This window comes from Centroberyx affinis, unplaced genomic scaffold (assembly GCF_046629955.1).
Source record: "Centroberyx affinis isolate AG114_WGS23_722 - 3 ecotype Tasmania unplaced genomic scaffold, CSIRO-AGI_Caff_v1 ptg000433l_1, whole genome shotgun sequence".
NCBI lineage: Eukaryota > Metazoa > Chordata > Actinopteri > Beryciformes > Berycidae > Centroberyx > Centroberyx affinis.
Window position 1 is genome coordinate 38,966 of NW_027279097.1, and position 19,257 is coordinate 58,222.

At 43.6% G+C, this 19,257-nt stretch overlaps 1 protein-coding gene across 3 annotated transcripts in view; it reads right to left on the reverse strand.

Moving 5' to 3' along the window:
• LOC139642118 (myosin-16) overlaps nt 1–19,257 on the reverse strand; it is a 46,114-nt gene that overhangs the window by 16,280 nt on the left and 10,577 nt on the right. Inside the window, exons 1-6 of one of the 3 annotated variants that reach the window (XM_071516846.1) lie at nt 13,877–14,443; nt 11,508–11,735; nt 9,235–9,339; nt 7,803–7,889; nt 6,968–7,113; nt 5,934–6,024 (exon numbers count right to left, since the gene is read on the reverse strand). In XM_071516846.1, the coding sequence (XP_071372947.1) occupies nt 5,934–6,024; nt 6,968–7,113; nt 7,803–7,889; nt 9,235–9,339; nt 11,508–11,735; nt 13,877–14,035 (816 nt within the window). In that variant the 5' untranslated portion in view covers nt 14,036–14,443. Of the gene's footprint in view, nt 1–699; nt 838–5,933; nt 6,025–6,967; nt 7,114–7,802; nt 7,890–9,234; nt 9,340–11,507; nt 11,736–13,876; nt 14,444–19,257 lie in introns of those variants that run through there. The other 2 variants (XM_071516847.1, XM_071516848.1) reach the window with 2 other exon arrangements.

Here is a 19,257-nt window from a genome sequence, read left to right on the forward strand (position 1 = left end):
CAACCCCTGTTTTTTTTTTTTTACACATGAATCTCCTTGGTAAAACGACACTGCACAATACATCACCGTTTCTGCAGCTACTGCATCACTAGACGCTCATCATAAACTTTTGTCATATTCTGCCTCCAACCTTCACAACAACGTCGTTTTCGAAACGGTACACACACAGATCGACCACAGCGAATTTCCCCCTCATCACAACTCCTTTTTTGACATCAGTTTCCCCAACATGGCCGCATCCTTCCAAGTCGTGTCATGTCGTAACGCCGCTATCTCTCCGGCTCTATCGTGTCTCGGTGTCAGGAAGTGTGTCTGACATGGCGTGCAGCCCCGGGCCATTCACTGTATAATAACACCGACCCCTGGTGCAGCTCATTCAGCGGCTACAAAGCACAGAAAGCTCCCCAAACACTCCATAATAAGGCATTCTAAGGCAAAATAAACACCACACGCACCGAGTCTAGACTGGGATCATCTTGCAGCTGCACCATCTTTGATTCGATAGTCATTTAAACAGCTTGTCAATGCAAGGGGAGTTCATCTACATGCCTTAAAAAAAATGCCTCATAGGTGGGCTCAGCCATCTTAACAGTCTAATACAAACAACAGACACTTTTCCTTTTTTTCCCCCAACAGTTAAAGCTAAAAGAGGAAGACACAAAAAGAGAGAGAGAGTGCAATAAAGTAAGGAAAACTCACATGCCAGCGCAGGACCTCTGTAGAGAGTACAGCCATGGTGAGGCAGCAGCAGCCCAACTGACTGACTGACTGACTGTCCCACACACACACACACACACACACACACACACACACAGACACACACACTCACAGACACACACAGCTTCACTCTGTTGATCCCCTAAGGCATTTTACTGTCCACACCCCCTTGTGCATGCACGGCCTCTCTCTGTCTTTTCCAACACACACACACACACACACACACACACAGAGGCACACACACACACTTCCCCACTCACATATCTGTTTCTTGTTAGATTTCCACTTTCCACAGCCTCAAACCAGCCTCAAAATAAATATTGTGGAAGTAATACAATTGTAGAAAACATAGCACACTAACAGTGTTAAGATGTTTGGGACTAAAAAACACTTTCAAAGCGTTGAGAGAGAGAGCAGCTTTATTGATTCATAAACACTCACTTTTGCACACTTTTGTATAAAATTGATTGTATTCTGTGATGATGATCCTATATTTTCCTCTGAGGAGCACACTTAGAGGCAGGCAGGGAAATAACAAAATTAGCCCATCGTTGCTGAGAACTGGTGGAGGGTTTGATCTCTGTAATTGTATGTGCTTAAAGTTTTAGCTTTCCTTTTTTTCCGCTGCACTCCGAAAACCATAATAATTGTCCATAAATTACAATCAGATGTTGTTGCCTCGTCGCTGATGTCTCCCCGCTCCCTTGTGTCTCGGGGGGGGGGGGGGGGATACTGGGCGGCGTGGGCAGTCATATCCTGTGAGCCCAAAACAAGAGCGTGGGCCAAAACAATCGGGGGAACGCCGCTGGCTCGCGCACAGGGCCCGATCGCCGCGGGCCTCGCCTCTTGTTGCGTCCGACGGCGGATTTTCGTTTCGGACCCCCCCCCCCCCACCCCCCCATACTGTCCGCATATGTCCGGGATAATTCGGGACTTCTCGCTGGAATCCGAGCCCCTTTGTTCTTTTTTAAACGCCTTCAGATGGCGGCGGCGCGGCTTCCAGCGGCGACCGCGAGACCCGGCCGTTTGATTGGCTCGGCGGGGTGGGGGGGTGGGGGTGGATGGATGGCCGGGCGATGACAGGGCCTGTTGACTGAGGGGGCTCTTTACCTCATCGAAGCCTTCGCAGGTGAGGACGCGAGGTCAAATCAGCGGCGTCCGCTATTACGTGAATTACGGGACGTCTTTTCAGCACAGGTGCACAGTGAGACGGGGGGGGGGGCAGGGTGGAATCGGCTGCACATAACTCTGCAACATGGTCAAGGCATTTTAAAGGGGCGCTGTTACAGGAATTCAAGTTTTCCTCTGTTTATGCGATAAAAGATGTTTAATGAAGACGTTGTTAAAATGTGATTTTTGTCTGATTTTCAAAAATGGATCCTTTTTAACAGGCAGGTTTTGACTCCAGTCAACGCATCACAACTGGACTTGCTCCTGATTGGCTCCCCTCACTAAATCCATCTAATCAGCCCAGTTTGCAGCATTTGAACTGGAAAGCCTCCACTCAGCAGGCTGACCTCATCTGAATTAGAAGAGCTGCTGTTATTGGCCAATTAGGGTCCAGTACTGTGACTGTCCTACCCAAACAGATCTCACAGAAATACGTGAAATGAACCCGACCAAATTCTGTGTTGGCGGCACGTAAAGTGTTAAAATCCCTTGTTCCCAGCATGGAACAGTTATGTGAAGGAGGCATGACTATAAACAGGAACTCGTCTCACATGGAAGTAGCATGGTGGATGAGTTTGTCTTCAATGCTAGCGACCAAGGTTCAATTCCCAGCTTGTACGAAGGAAATTTCTACTGTGAGTCAAGTTTGAATTTGTAGCTAAATGTTTCTTATTTACCCATGACCCAAAGCCTTTCCCTAACCTTAACCAAGTTGTTTTAGATGCCTAAACTTAACTGTTAGCCAACTGTTCGCCTTTAGCTGAAAATGCTGCGTCCAATTCGTGCTGTATAGTCACAGAATCCAATTTGTTTAGGAATTAGGAACGTAATCTTCACATAATTTGTGTCCACAGCACGTAAATCTGTGTCAATCTGTTTGTGCTTATTTCACAACTTTTTATGAGATCGCGTCGGTCCTACTTGTCAGCGCTCAGTCTTCAAATTCAGTCTCCATTTATTTGCAAAGCATCACAAAGAGCATTATTCTCATCCTGAGTCACAGGACGTTTGACATCTGACCTCACATCTCCGGCGAAACATCAGACAGCGGGGGGGGGCAAGAGCTGAGCGTTATCTCCTCAGATCGCGGCGAGCCCTTTACAGCGTGTAATAAAACCGCTGAGGGCGTGGGGGCCGTTGTAAGAAGAAGAAGAAGAAGTAACTCATGGGACCGCGGGCCCCGCAACCCCCGGCGTACTCCCTTCAACCCTGCTGCTTTGAATTACAGCGCACTACAGAGGGGGGGGTGGGGGGGTTTCATCATAAAAGATACACAAAGCTATCTCATTGAGTCCGCTCAGTATGTGGACGTATTCATGTGACCTTTATATCAAAACCAGACGCGAGTGGGCGACAGACAAGACGGATGGTCCAATCTGTCCACCTGCATCTTTATCAGTAGTAGGAGGAGAGGAGTCCCAACCCAAAGTCCACACACACACACACACACACACACACACACACGCACAGACACACATAAAGGCCTCATTGTGAGATAGGGAGAATGCCAAAGCTACAGTAAATGTGAAAACATGTCCACCCTCGCAGACCCACGGATCGCCTTTCACTCGGCCAATCAGAGGCGGCGGACGGACAAAGACGCTCTTTATTTCCCCCCCCCCCCCGACAAACCTCTGGATGAAACATCAGGCTCCCAGAGGCATCGGCAGGGGGCTGAGGAGCACTACCTGAACTTTACAAGCACGCTCTCTCTCTCTCTCTCTCTCTCTCTCTCTCTCTCACTCTACTCATCTCCTTTCCTCCAACAAGGGACGCAGACAGACAAAACACATTATCTGCAGCATGCACCAGTGGCACAGATAAAAGCTCTCAGGCTTGTTTGATTCGATCGCACTGATGACACAGTGAGATTTACGGTAAAAGCCCCAGTATAAACTTCACTCTCCTCCTCGTTTCCCATGGCTGTTTAAATTGCTGTGCAGAGGCAGGCTCAACACAGTAAATAGAGCATAAAGCCATCAGAAAACAACTAACACTCAGTCTTAATCTTCTCATTAGAAGATGATTATGTGCTACAAGGAATTTAAAGAGGTAATTCTACAGATTTTTGTTTTTTTTGTCTCCATCTTTGGCGCTCTGTCTGTTCAGCCATATTGGCTGTCTCTGCTCATGCTAACTACCCAGTTCTTCTTCTGTTTATTCCAAACAAACCGGAAACGTAAAACACATCACTTCCTGTGGGCGAGAAGATTTTTTCCGGGAAAAGTCCTACCAGACACCGGGTGTTTAGAACAGCAAATATAAAAGCTTTCATGAATTTGCTATAGGTTGGATCACTATTGTGTTATATTAATTGGTGATTCGTTATTTATATGAATATGTTGTAGATTGTCACTTTAAATTAAATATCAAAATTACTTAAATCCTATTGTAGTCACATATTCATATCTTAAAGGGGGGGTATCCTAGGATGTGGCAATTCTTAGTATTTCTGGTGATTTTGGTACTTGGAGGTGTGAAGTAATCACAGTAAAAAATGGAATCATATTACTATGCCATTTCCCCACAGTCACCAACTATAAAACACGCCACCTTGTACAAGCCAGTCAGATTTTGCTCCAGTGTCTATGTAGACACTGGACTGGGTCTGAAATCGACCAATCAGCACTAAGAGGAGGGCGGGCCTTCCAGAATGGCCAGCCAATCACAGCAGTAGCTCATTAGCATAAGAAGCTGCTTATGTAAAACAACCTATTTTCTTGTAGGTGGGAAACAAACACTGAGAAGTGAATAGCTAGATCTATAACTAAATGATTTTTACTGAAAAACAGATGTATTTTATAGACACCAGGTAATTATATAAAATTGCTGAAAAAGCAAATGATACCCCTCCTTTAAGTAGCTGCCCCCTCAGTTACTGACATCATACTAGAATGAAACATGCATAGTGTTTCATGTGTTTGTCAGTTGTAAAATGCCTAGAAGGAGTGGTTGATATCATCGTGAGTTGGTCATGAAATTATGGCATTAGTAGGCATAGTACAATGCCAGCAATGATATGGGTATCAGTGAGATAAATTGGTCACATATTCCAAAAGCAACAGGTCCCTTTGGGTGGAAACTTCCATATTAGAGGATGTGCAAAGGGTTAACAACCATATAAGAGCAGGGAATGACTGACTCCAATCCCCCCCCCCATTCACACCATAGGAGGGAGGCAGGAGATGGTTATCAGTTTGGATGTAGGCGGTGTGTTTTAACCATCTCCTGACAGGCAGGCAGCTGTGAAGTGACTGGTCCAATCACAGCGCAGAGCCCAGCAGCTCTGTTGAAAGGTAGGAATGCGTCTCTCCAATGTTCTGTAAGCTAAAGCTGAGCCCCCGTAATGTCCCTCCAGCCCAGTGGTCTCCGGCCATGTGCCACCGAGATCCAGGTGTATGCAAGTTATCATTCCGACCAAATATTATATAATTAATGTCACTGATTAGTTCCTTCCCTCTGGTTGAGAGTGTGTTAAAGGAAAATATATATATCATCAATTTGTGATGTACAATGCATTCTAGGAGTTATTTTGTGATGAAGTGTTGTAGTAGTTACTTTTTTGGTGTACCCACTTTCCCTCAACCTGCCTCTTCTACTTCGGTTTGTGATCTCCTACATTTCCCAGAATGCCTTTCAACAACCCCCCCAGAGAACGGGCCTGAACTTCTTGCATTCAGCTGTGGGTTTTACCTGTAGGTGGAGGGCAATAGCAATAGTGATAGTAAGAGCAACAGAGTGAATTTTTTTTTTTAGCACTGACAAGACCTGATTTTACTGCTGATGATGTCACATCTACGTTTAGCCAGTTATTCACTGGAATAAGAAAAAATCACCACCAAACAACAAACTGGTCCCAGAAATGCAAGGTACATCGCCAATAGCTGATTTTTAACAGAGCTAAAGTGTTTTAGGGGGGATTTTTCCATTAATCCGTGAAATTAGCTGCTGTAGTGTTTGGCTGGAATGACAACCTGCATACACATGGCTCTCAGTGACACATGGTTGGAGACTACTTGTGTGCACACACAGACAAACAGCCTGACCTGCTGCTCCTTGCTCTTCCTCTGCAGTCCAATGTTGAGGGCCTCTTCTGCCTCTAGCTTGGCGCTGGTACTGTAGATCTCCAGGTCTCTCCTTCAAAGAGAGAGAGAGAGAGGGAGAGGGAGAGAGAGAGAGAGAGTTGAGTGACAGATTTCATTTTCTTTGCCAGCGTGGACTGTTTGAGACAACAGAACACCTTAGCAACAGGGTGAGTCACTCGTTTCATTAATTTCCAGCGTGAAAGAGGGTCATGCAGCCGAACAAGTTTTGACTTTATAACGTTATTGTTCAGCAATTGGTGTGTGTGTGTGTGTGTGTGGATGTGTGTGTTCCCTCTGACAGTTGCCTCTTGTCTGCAGCCGAGTCTCGCTCCAAGGTAAAGTACGGTGATTGCCTCCATTTGCTCTCATATTACCGGGGGGCAGATACCAACATGTCGGGACGTTACTGAGTGCCTGGGGGGGCCGTACACCTCAAAGTGTAAATAACGGGACTTTGAAGCACATATCATGTTATAGCTCTTCTGCTTCAAGTCAGGAGCGTCACATGAAGACGTCAAGAACTTTTTGATGTACTGTACGTCAGTGTTGTGTGTTTTTTTTTTTCTGTTTCCTAGGTGTTCATGAAATGTGATCGGGGCATGTAGCATAGAGTTGTGAATTCCTAAGGACATCCATAGACAGCTCAGTCTTCTGTATGTGTTGAAGATATGTTGACTTGCTCTATTCCTACAGGCCAAGGGTCAACCGATAATATAATACTTCCATGGGTCAACCAACCTAAAATCAATTTACCCATCTTTTTGTTTGCAGAATAGAGTTTACCCACCTTTATAGGTTGACATAAATATTTATAAGGTAAATAAGTAATATCAAACTTAGTTGCTGGATGCTCTTCTATGTTGCAGCCCTACTTAGTGATTTTGGCTGATAGGACAAGTGTATTTTTACATAAAAATAGTGCCTAGTGCAGCTTTAAGACGTCTCCCTGCCATCTGTTTTGAACGGTTCAGAACTCAACGGTGTCCCGGACTGACTTTTTGATCAGGTCCTCCAGGCCGCTCCTCATCTTCTCCATCTCTCCCAGGCTCTCCAGGGTGGATCTGCTGTCGCCCTCCAGCTTCCTCCTGCTCTTCTCCAGCTCGCCGCGCTGCCGCCGCTCCTGCTCCAGCTGGTACTCCAGCTGAAACACGAGAAAGGAAAGAAAAGTAGATCAATTACTGTGCAACGAGCGCAATGCAATGCTACATTATGAAATCAGTGCAGCACATGTGCTTCTGTTGGATACTAAGGTTAGACTGATACATGGGGCCGATATTGGCCTTTTATTGAAAATCAGATATTGTCTCTAGTCAGTGTCCAACTCTAATATGATGGATATGATGCAGTTTGATTGACATATTATAGATTGACATATTACATATTTATTGTAACATTTTTATTTAGATTCCACACAGGTTTGCATGCATCATTATTATTTTTATTATTATTATTATTATTATTATTATTATTATTATTATTATTGTTATTATCATCATTATTATTATTATTATCCTGGTTTGCAATGAAGAGTTTTAGTGTCCCATGATGGTCTAAATGCTGTTTCAGAAGATTTTCCACACTGATAAGAATACAATTCTGGGGGAAACACTGAACACTTTTTGTGTTTGAATTTGTGGCATGAAAATGGTCAAATTTAAAGATATTGAATATCCACAAAAATGAATAGCTTTCACGACCTTCAATCCAAAAAATATCAGTATCAGCCTTCAAAAACCCATATTGGTCTAACCCATATTGGATACTACGTTTAAGATAATATAGGAGTCAACATATATACAATAAATGAACAACAAATATAGATATACTTACATCTTCAGCTAGCATCTGTAGCTTGGCTCTCTCCTTGGTCAGCAGGTTCACCTTCTCCTCCTCGCTCTGCAAGTCCTCGATGGCCTGCTGCGGTGGAGAAAACAAGATGGCTGAGCCTGGGCTGCAGATGTGTCCCTGCATCACTAAGCCTCCACCGCGTTGCCTCACATCCATCTGCCTGCCACATTGGCTCTCGGGGGAAGATCGGAGCTCATTTGTTTGGTTGCGGAGAAAAATGTCAAGAGCCGTCTCCCGTCTGATCCGGCTGATCGGGGATTTTCTCCCTCTCTCTCTCTCCATCAGTTGGGGACAAAAGCGTCGGGACGTCAAACGAAGCGTGACGACACTGTGTGACTAAACTGAATGAAGCAGCTGTAAGGGTTTCTGTGATCCCAATGACAAGTTTGGATCCATCTTGTGTTTTTTTTGTTTTTTTTTATTTTACAATCTTCTCTTTGTATTCCAGACTCAATCCATAATCTAAGACATGTTCAGCAAACAGTAGGAAGATAATGAGGCTTGATGCTAAATTGTTCCCACAGATTACATTGGGAAGCAGACTGCTACTGTTGGTCAAAGCATCTGGCAGACATTACAGAACAGGGCCTCTTATAGCCGCCATAGAGTATGATGAGGTTGTAGGGGGTTAAGATTTCTTTCGCTTTCGAAGCGGAGTACGTGTGTGTGTGTGTGTGTCCGCTGTGTGTGTCTGTGTGTGTGTAGACGGGGAGCACATTCATCATAAGTGCCAGTTTTGGCAGGTCCACAGGCCATATGGTTCTATTTTCCTTGACTTATGTTTCATTCTCCGTCAAGCGGCAAGCAAGACATCTCTCTGTGCTTTAACAAATGGGACAAACCTATCAATTACATCAATACACAATCACAAATGAAACCCAAAGCTACATCACATACAGCAAGACACAGAAGGAGGAATGTAGTGGAGGGTAAAGCCACCTAAACTCAATTTAGACACGTTTTTAGCCTGACATTATCATTGTCACTGTCATTATGAGGTGAATTCGTACTATACATCATGGTAAGTTGTCAAACTGATGCACGTTATATGATGATAGGGTGTTTAAAGGACAAATACATGAAAATATATATATATACAGCCATATATATATATGGCTGTATATATATATAACCCAGTAACCCAGTTCTATTTTAACATGCACAAGCTTTGTCTGTGTTTTTAAGAATTTCACCATGAAATAGCCATCTGAATAAAGGCTTTTAAACAGAAGAGTGCCTTGGACCTTTCTTCTTTTTTGTACATGAAAATATCGTTGCTTTTTGTTCATTCACATCTTCATAGCATCCTAGAAATGCCCCTAAACTCCCTCAGCATATACCGACTTTACTGGACCGGGATTTGACCCTTAAAATCAGTTACCGCGACCTTTGACCTTTACAACACCCGTCTCACCTGGCTGAGCTCCACCAGATGCTCCTTCTCCTTCTGGAGCTTCTGCACCGCCTCGTCCTTCTGGAAAAGCTCCTCCGACAGCTTCCTCACCTCACTGTCTGACGACTAGAGAGTGAGAGAGAGTGATATATGACTGTATATCAGGCATCATGAAAGTATCATAAAATGCATGTTTACTCCCACATACATGCAGAATCATGCCCCTCTCACTGTGGTAAGTGTTTCCCTCTTGGGGAAACAGCCACGATGTCTTGTGAAAACAGCGGGGCCAATCTGTACGGCTTTGCGGCCACACCGTAAAACAATTATCTCCTCTCATGACGAAAACAGATGTCATTATTTTTGTTCTTATGGACATCAAAGCCTTGCATATGCATGTGGTATCCTGGTCCCCATTTTAGACATCGGGACCTAATGAGACGAGTGTGGGAGTTTAGAAGCAGCCGGAGCGTCGGGCTGCAAATGCGGAGCCAGCGGAGCGGGATGAAGGGAGAAGAAAGAAAGGAAGATCAACAGTGTGTGGTGATCTCACTTTGCAACAGTTTTGAAAACGGATGAGAAATATCTCCAATATCTGCATGACAGACAGACGAATGAATTCCGATCAAACACATCATGTCCACCCATAATAACTGTTATGACAACATGCCACAAACGTTAATAAGGTCACGTCAGTTTTCTTAAAGCCCTGTGTCAACTGTACTACCAAGCAAGTCCGGTCTTGCTGCATCTACTGCACTGGATTCCCCTCACAATCTCTCCCTTACAATACCTTCACCACATTGCACCAAAGCATTCACATAGCTAGAGGATGTGCCACCAAATTCACGTTCCTAAAAACACAACCCACATCGAATGACTCAATGTAAATTTGCAGCGGGGTAAATCGACACCACCCTGTACCCTTTTTTTCCACGGGCACAGGCAATGTTGTGAGTACAGTGCATTCCTTCGGCATTCCTACGCAAAGATAGCATCTTAATCCTTTAATACACCTCGGTTAAATAGATAAAGGGGGCAGCTGAGGGGCTGTAATGGAGATGTCAACGCAGCTTCTGCCTGTCGCCGTCTGCGGGGAGGAGACCGTGCTTCATCACGGCACAGAGAGCCTCGCCTCCTTCCAGGGTTCAAGTGGAATCAATGGAAAGGCATTAAACTGTGACCTGAAATTTATGATGCAGAAGTAGGTCAAACCGAGGCAGACTCGCATTCCCCGCAGCGACTCCAGGTCATATTTTATTTGGAAAGTCCAATGCTGAAACTCAACTGTCAAGTGGCCATAATGTGCCACTAAAAAGAAAAGTAGTCTATAGATATTTCATGTCTGGGTTAGGGTTAATCTTAGGGTTAGAAATTGGGTCAGGTTAGGGTTACAGAGTCTGCAGAGAGGTGGAAAAAGGGAAGTAACACTTTCTTGAACTTTGACTTTTTGAGTCTCAACATTGGTCCAAATCAAATGTTACCCTACTCCAGACGCACTCTGTGGTCTTTACTTCATCAAATGAAGAATTGAATAAAGAAGTGACATTTTGAGCAAGCAGCTCTTCCTCAGACTTACTACAAACAACAGAGAATCGCCATCTTAAATACCCATAAACCCTAGTGGAAAGTCAGTTAGAGTTAGATTTAAATGCAATTATATAGACATACAAAAATATATAAAAATACAAAAAAACACAGTTTATATGAAAATATATAAACATTATATTCCCTCCTATAGTCTGTATTCCATTATGGAATCAGGCTATCTAGCTGCCAATATTTATAAAGTATGCTGTAGGTTGTAGGGAAATGTAACACCAAAGGGAAGTATAGAAAACTCTCCAATAGTAGTAATACAGCACTAATAAAGAGAATGATAGATTGGGTGCCAATTTACAAAAAAAGGTCTAATGTCTAACTCCTCATTAAAGTGTAACTAAACCCCAAACGCAAATGTGTGTAAAGCCTGACATCTAAAGGTAAAAAGCATGCTACTGAAACTGCCATCTGCTATTGGCTGATCTTTGGTGCCAGGTGATGTCACCTTCTATAGAGTACAACAGGTGGTGACATCACCTGGCACCAAGGATCAGCCAATAGCAGATGGCAGTTTCAGTAGCATGCTTTTTACCTTTAGATGTCAGGCTTTACACACATTTTGGTTTGGGGTTTAGTTCCTCTTTAAGGCCTTTAAAATGTACCCAATGTATGTATCCAGAATATAGAGAGTATAAAGCATCCAGTATAAGGCATCATGAGTTCCAGTAGTCTCCTACAGTGAGTGTCCTTACCTGTTTGTCCCTCTCAGTAGCGGTCAGGGCGCCGTCCAGTTCGTCCAGGTCTCGCCTGAGGCTGCCGCACTCGGCCTCCAGCCTGTCCCGGTGCAGGGCCAGCTGGGCTGAGCAGGCCTCCTCCTCCTCCAGACGTTCAGACAGGCCCGACACCTGTAGCTCCAGCCCACGCCGGGCCTTCTCAAGCTGGGCACAGCGCTGCTCGGACGCCTGGGTGCTCTCCTGCTCCTGGAGGTCAGAGTTCACATAGGTAAATAAGGTTCTGTAGACCTGTTCATGCACATTTTATTCATATTCTCATAGTTTTCTTACTTGTTTATTGCATATATAAATAGAATTTCATATGCCACTGTACATATTTTTCATTTTTTATTTTTCCCATATGTTCTAATGTTGTTATTTTGCACACTGTTATACATGCTGTAATTCATATTTCATATTTTTCATTCATATATTTCTACTATATTTCTACTACTGCCAAGGCTAACATAATCAGTTCAATCTTTTATATCTCTTCTTCAAAAAACATTTATATTAAATTGCTTTAATTCTTTGTTCTTATTTATTGACTAATTATTGAAATTTATTGAAAGTAATCTCGTTTTTATATTGTCTTTTTATGCTCTGTAAAGTGCTTTGTAAACTCTGTTTTTGAAAAGATGCTTTACAAATAAAGTAAATAATAATAATACTAATAATATATTATGGCATTGTAATCATTGATTGCATTATGTTTAAACACCTCCTGCTCTATTCGTATTTATAATGTATTCTCTCTGCTGTCTCCTATTACTATTTACTGCTGCAACAAACCAGTTTCCCCACAGATATTATTATTGTGTAATTTTATCTTACCACATCTTTAACCGATATGTAAATATGTTTTTCGAAAGGAGATAATTAAAAGAAAGAAAAGGAGGTCAAATGGGGTAGAGGGAAACTGAAAGAAACAGCAAAAGATTAAAGGATCAAATTTAAATGGAAGGGATTCGATGAATGAAAGAATAAGAAAAGGAAAGAGGTTAACGCAAAGATAGAGACAATTAGTTGACACAAAGACGATCTTACCGCAGGTTGTGCCACAAGCTGGAACTTATCCTCTCTCCAGTAAGAAGCAAAGAAAACCTTCCCTTGTTAGCCTGCCCTTTCTTTAATGTATGACAGAAAAGGCAACACAGTGACGTACAGCGTGGACTTGATAAGCAAGTTCTACCAAACAGCAGATCACTTTGTCAACTGCCATCCATAACAGGACTGAAAAGGCCTGATTGTGAGAGCTTGCTCCGGTTGCTCTTATTTTCTTATGGGCCAGTCATCATGGGCAAGGCATTTGGAACGGGCTAATAACATACCCAAATATGTGGGCATTTGTGAAATGATCGCACAACCACATTTCCATCTGCATTTATTTCCATAAAAGTGCTTGGCTTGGGCTCTTCCCCTGCCTTTCGCAAAATCTCTTCTCTGCAATTGTCTCCCTTCTCATTCTGCTCAAGCTGTTTGCACCTTTTAACCCTTTCACCTTGCAACTGTTCAACAGGTGTGAACAGGTATGCATGTATGGCAGGTTCATTCACCGCTTCAACAGTGGACACACACACACACACACACACACACGTACAAGTACAAGCATATGTCTGTGTCTACATATGCACATGCATCCCATACACGCATACGCAGATCTACGGAGCCCCTAAAGTCCCGAAAAGTGATATTTTTTTTATCTTGTGCGCACAAGTTAATTATCTTGTGGGAACAAGTTAGTATCTTGTGCACACAATAACTTGTTCCCACAAGATAATTAACTTGTGCGCACAAGATAAAAAAAATATCACCTTTCGGGACTTTAGGGGCTCCGTACAGATCAGAGTTTTAGTTATTACAAACATTTCTTGAACACAGAGCTGCTCTGGAGGCAGATATAATCTCATTGGTTGAGTTAAACCTCAATGGGCGGAGACAAAGAAACAGTTTTTCTGGTTAAGTAACGTTAGACTGAAGCCCAGTGAAAAAGACAACAGGTAAGAGAGGAGGAAGCTAATATTATGAGGCCTAGCTTAAAAAAAACATTCTAACCATGGTTATCTAGGTTAGCTAGTTAGCCTAGCTGACCTTCCAAGTTCAAACTAGCCATACTAGCCTATAGCTAGGTAAGCTAGTTAGCTAGCCTGCTGACCTTCCATGTAATGAATGCCATGGTCATGAGTTCCTTCTTCAAGTTTGTCAGTTTGCTAACTTGCACTCTGAAAAACCGTGGCTCTTTGGCTTTAACCACTGAGGTATAACTAACTTATTTAGACATTATTGTGTAACTAAAACTCTTATCTACCACACACACACACCCACACACTCCAGAAGGAATTACCCACAGCTGCTAATCTGTGCTCCAGTGTGACGCTGTAGCTATCCCAGTCCAATTCCTCTGGTTCTGGTTCCGGTCCAGGATCCGCCTGGCTCCCATTGGCCTCTTCGTAGTCATCAGAGAGGGAGTGGCAACGCTGCCGGCGCCTCGCAGACATCACCTCCATCAGAATTTCCCTGAGCTACACACACAGAGTCTCGCTTTGCACGCTTCAGTGGAACGGCAATGTAACAACTTGCCTGGCAGCCTGCCTCTGATCGTGCTTCACTTTGATGAGAGACTTGTAGCTACTGCAGAGGGACTTCACTGCTCTGGCTCTTCACTGGGTTGGCTGACAGCTGTTCAGGTTGTTCCAGGTAGGTTTTAGGCAGTAATTCACCTCCAGTCAGCACACTCCCAACAGATCCTGTCTCTCGCAGCACACTTGCAGCTCTGCACACCTTTCCTTTGCCTCCCTCAGACGCCTTAACCTGTCAGCTTCCAATCCTCTCTCTCAACCTTTCCTGTTTTTTTCCTCCCTCTCTCGCTCTTTCTGTCCTCTCAATCAACCATTCCCCTCCTTTTCATTTCAGTACGCTACTGAACTCCAAACATCCGTCCCATATGTTCTCCCAAGCCTTCCCACTGCCTACTACGCTGCTGCCTGTTATGTACAGTAACCCTATGCAACTAGCCACCGCTCGGTCCACCCTTAGACTGCGCTTTACCACAGCAGCAACCGCCTCTCCTCTCCCCCCTCTCCCCTCTCCGCTCTCCTCCTCCTCCAGAAACAGGTGTCTCTCCCCAGTTTCGGGGGATCCAAAAGGTCTCCCGGAGGGACGGCGGTCGGTGTAGGATGTCAGGTCACGAGAAAAGCCTCTAGCGTTGCGCCGCTCCTCCACAGAAAACTCAGCTGCACCATCAAAGCCCTCAGCCCCACCGCACAAAGACAAGAACACAAGGGCCGTATTCCATAGTCAGAAATGCCTATTCTTCTCTCTGTCTACGTTATAATTGACATGAATGTCTTGTGTGCCCACGCCCACATGGCCCCCACAATGCCACGGCATTCATCTTAGCGGGAACAACGAGGCATATTGTGCTTTAGATTCAAGTGCGGATGATTTTCTTGAATGGAGCCACCGAGACCCACAAAGACTAGACTAAGCATTTCCCTATCTAGGGTAAACATCAGGCAAGGATCCATGATGGAATGAGTAGTGAGATAAGAGGAACCTTTAATGATCCTCATGGGGAAATTGAGCCATTGCAGCAGCAAATAGTAATAGGATACAGCAAAGAAAAATAGAATATGAATAGAGCCAATAGGGTGCATTTAAATGTATGCAGCTGACAATTCCAACACTAAAGCATGTGAAGTGGAAATGAAATATGAAAATAGTATGGATTACTGTATGATGAGGTTGGAGAGTAGTAGCAGTAGAACTTACTGAGCCACAAAAAAGTGAAATATGTTCAGTATGAAATAAGCAAAAAAATTATAAAAATATAAATATATATGCAATATGTAACAAAAAAGAGGACTATGAGAGCATGAAGGAAAAGTGTAGCTGTTGGATATGTAAAAATGTGCTTGTATTCACATTAACAGGTCTACAGAGGTCCATACAAATGTACATAAAGTGTCTAGGCATGTAGATGTGTGTAAAAAATACTATACACCTTCCAGATATATTCACTTTACAGCTGTAGATAACATGCAGAACGTGCAGGTTTGGATACATGTATTACTAGCTCTCCACTTTATGAATAACTCCATATGGAGATACCATATGTGCAGACAAGTGACAATGTGCATGATGCATGCGCACTGAAGTCTGCTCTATCATAGTCACAACATATTTGTGGATGGAGGAATCATCCAAAAGTGATTCTGATTGTGAACCAAAGGCCCCACAACACTCTGGCACTGCAGCCTACATGACCTTTCTAAATTACACAAAGCTAGAAAAGCACTGCGTCTAAAAATGACCAGAACTGGACACAGCTATGTGCGCGAGGATAAGCACTCTGCCAAATGCCACTGGGCCGTGGCAGACATCAAACCACCAAAAAACAAAAAAAAACACGTTAAAACAATAGATTTCTGAGAATTCAATTTGTTTTATTTTGACAATGTGGTCTGGATTCTTGTGTGGAGAGGCAGCACAGAGAGATCTGTTCATGGCCATCCAGTAACTCCTACATGAACTGGAGAAGCCAGAGACACTCGGCGTGCCCAGACTGCCTCTCCAGACACCGCTCATGTCCAACACTAACACTCTCATATCTGACACCAAGGCTGCCAGTGAAGCAGATATACCAGTGGTTCTCCACCTTTTTGGCTCGTAACCCCTTAAAACAAAGTAATACCTACTCACAACCCCCCATAACAGGCTGCATATGGTGGTGAACAGTTCAACCCAGAGAATGATTTTCCCTTTTCAGGTCGTTTCATTTGATTAACTATCAGAGGAGGCCTAGAGGCTGAAAACCAGTCAGTATCTCATAGGAGAAAAGCAAAAATTAAGAGAAAAACCAGAAAAAATAGACATGGTAATAAATTTGTATAGTAGTAATATGTTTTTTCCCTATCCCATGAGTCATCTCGCTGCCCACTAAAACTATCTTGCGACCTCCTGGGGGGGTTCCGACCCCCAGGTTGAGAACCACCGAGATATGCCACCGATTCCATTATGAATATAGTAAATCCTGTCTGATTATGGATTTGCATTATCTTACCAACTCTAAGGCTTGAAGCCAAAAAATCAAAGTATCTTTTGACTGACTCTTTGACTGAGTTCAAATCTTTAAATCTGTTATTGCCTGGTTCAGTTTTTTGAAGCGCTTTCATTTGATAATTTTGGTAAAAACGCAACTTTTGCCGCTCTCGCACCATGTCCTCAAAACGCTAAAAATGAAATAAACTTTAACATAAATTACCTTCATTAAAATATGTTCAGTGCCTTTTATAGTACCTGAGGCGAGCCAATTTTATGTCCTCACTGGTGTTTCAAAGCTTCAACCATTCACTCATCGAGAGACTTGCCTTGCAGTTGAAAGACATTTGCGCAGGATGCTGATTAGAGAGTCATCAGGTAATGTGAGGACACCAGTGTCTGGATGAAAGCATTAGAGGAAAACCCTCTGGATACACAGATGATTACCGACACTCCGGACACACCGGGTAACATCCTGCTATGTTCGCCTGCTTCCTTTGCCAAATGCGACCCGTATCCTAAGCCTCTGAGACATCAAACTAGTGCCTCCATGAGGTGGAGAGCCTGGCATTTAATTGGCAGCTGCCTTTTAACATCCCGAAGATGAGATGATACAGAGCAGAGAGAGAGAGGAGGCTGTGGGTTCTGCAGCGGCCTCCGGTTGTTTTTTTCCACTGCCTGAGATATCTATCGTGGACTGGTGTTATAGAAAACAGAGACTGAGATATTGAACCGCAATCTGAACAGGGAAGCTTGGTTTTTAATGAGGGAAAACCCCAAAACTCATAGCAGAGGATAGGAAAATATGGGGAAATAAAACTTCCATTATTTCTCAGCCTAGACTTTTACCTGAATCACTCCCCTTACCCCAGAACATCTACAGTCAGTCTTCATATTGCTCTCCTTATCCTCCTCCTCTCTCTCTCTCTCTCTCTCTCTCTCTCTCTCTCCCTGCCAGTCTTTTGTCCCAGAGTTTGCCTCGGGCCCCAGAAAACTTCAGAGCCAGTCCAGGCTGAAAGTTTTTCCACATGCAGAACTGGGGCATCTGGATAGCTGCGGAGGAACGCTCCACATTTATTTCCCATTAGCAGTAATTGAGGGGTAAACAGTGCACTTTTCTCTGTTCGGATCCACGTGTCCCGAAGAAGCCTGCGGCCAAGAGCAAAGAAAAACCTTTTCTTTTTCGCTTATTGTTAAAGTGGTCGTCCATGAGATCCTTGTTTGGGGTTTTTTTTTTTGTCTTCATCATTGTTACTCTGCACTCGTTGCTGTGGTGTTTCTGCACTGCACTTCCCGGAGATCACCTGTCAATCAAACGGTGTGGGCGGAGCTGTGACGTCTTTTTCTTTGGATTTTCTGTTGATGCAGTTTGAGTGTCTCTTTTCTTTGTCTGTTCAGCCATGGTGGCTATCACTGCTCATGCTAAATACCCAGTTCTTCTTCATGGTGGCTATCACTGCTCATGCTAAATACCCAGTTCTTCTTCATGGTGGCTATCACTGCTCATGCTAACTACCCAGTTCTTCTTCATGGTGGCTATCACTGCTCATGCTAACTACCCAGTTCTTCTTCATGGTGGCTATCACTGCTCATGCTAAATACCCAGTTCTTCTTCTATTTATTCCAAACAAACCAGAAACATAACACGCATCATTAGTATTTTTCACAGGAAAGATCTACCACACACTGGGTGTTTAGAAAAGCAAATGTAAAAGCTTTCATAAACTGGGTATCAGTTGAATCACTATTGTGTTACATCAATTGATAGAGTAGAAAAACAGACATTTATTGATATGAAAATGTTGTGGATTGCTACTTTAAATGCATGCTGTTTGTTTGGCTTTGATTTTATAGTAAAATGCTGACAAGAGAGCCGATGCGGATGACTTGACTTCATAAGGGTTGAAAAAAAAAGAACTATTGGCCTGATCCAGAAAATTATACACAAGCACACATACACACATACACAGTGTTGGCCTTCCAGGGGCAGCAGCACTGTAGTAAGGCTGATTAAGAAGCAGGAATTCATCATCCGCTGATGAAAGATGTGAGGTGTCCCTCTGAGCCCCGACCAGCTCCAGCCTCACAAAATAATGAGCAAGAGGGACAAACTTCCCCCTGGAAAACTGGAAGGCTTCCTACAGGCAACGGCGCTAAGCAGCTCTGACAAGGGGGTCACATTTCTCACTGCAGTCAAATCAGAAAGGCTCCAAGGTATGAATTATGCCGGCCGATCTGTCTCCTCCGCAGATTAACTTCATTATTTACGGCTGGCTAATCTAAGCGGCGAAAAAAAAAGAAAAGACGCGGTCGGGAGCCAGAAGCACACCTGGTGAGTTCGATAGAAAAACACGTAATGTTTGTCTGTAAAAGGCTCATAAAAAAAAAAGTTATAGACTTCACCGCTTACCTATACTGATTTTAAAAGGCTCTGTAAATGAAGTGTTTGGAAAAATGTGGAGTGTGGAGGAGGAATGTGCAGGAGAATGGGATCTAACAGCAGAGTTTAAACCCAACTAAACCCAGTTTACACACATTTTTATTTGCGGGAATACAGCTTACCACTTTTTTTAGATTGACATAAATCATTATAATATGAAATTCAGTATGCATTATAGCAGTGGTTCTCAACGTGGGGTCCGGGGACCACAAGAGGTCCTTGAGGGGGTTCCAGGGGGTCCCCAGAAAA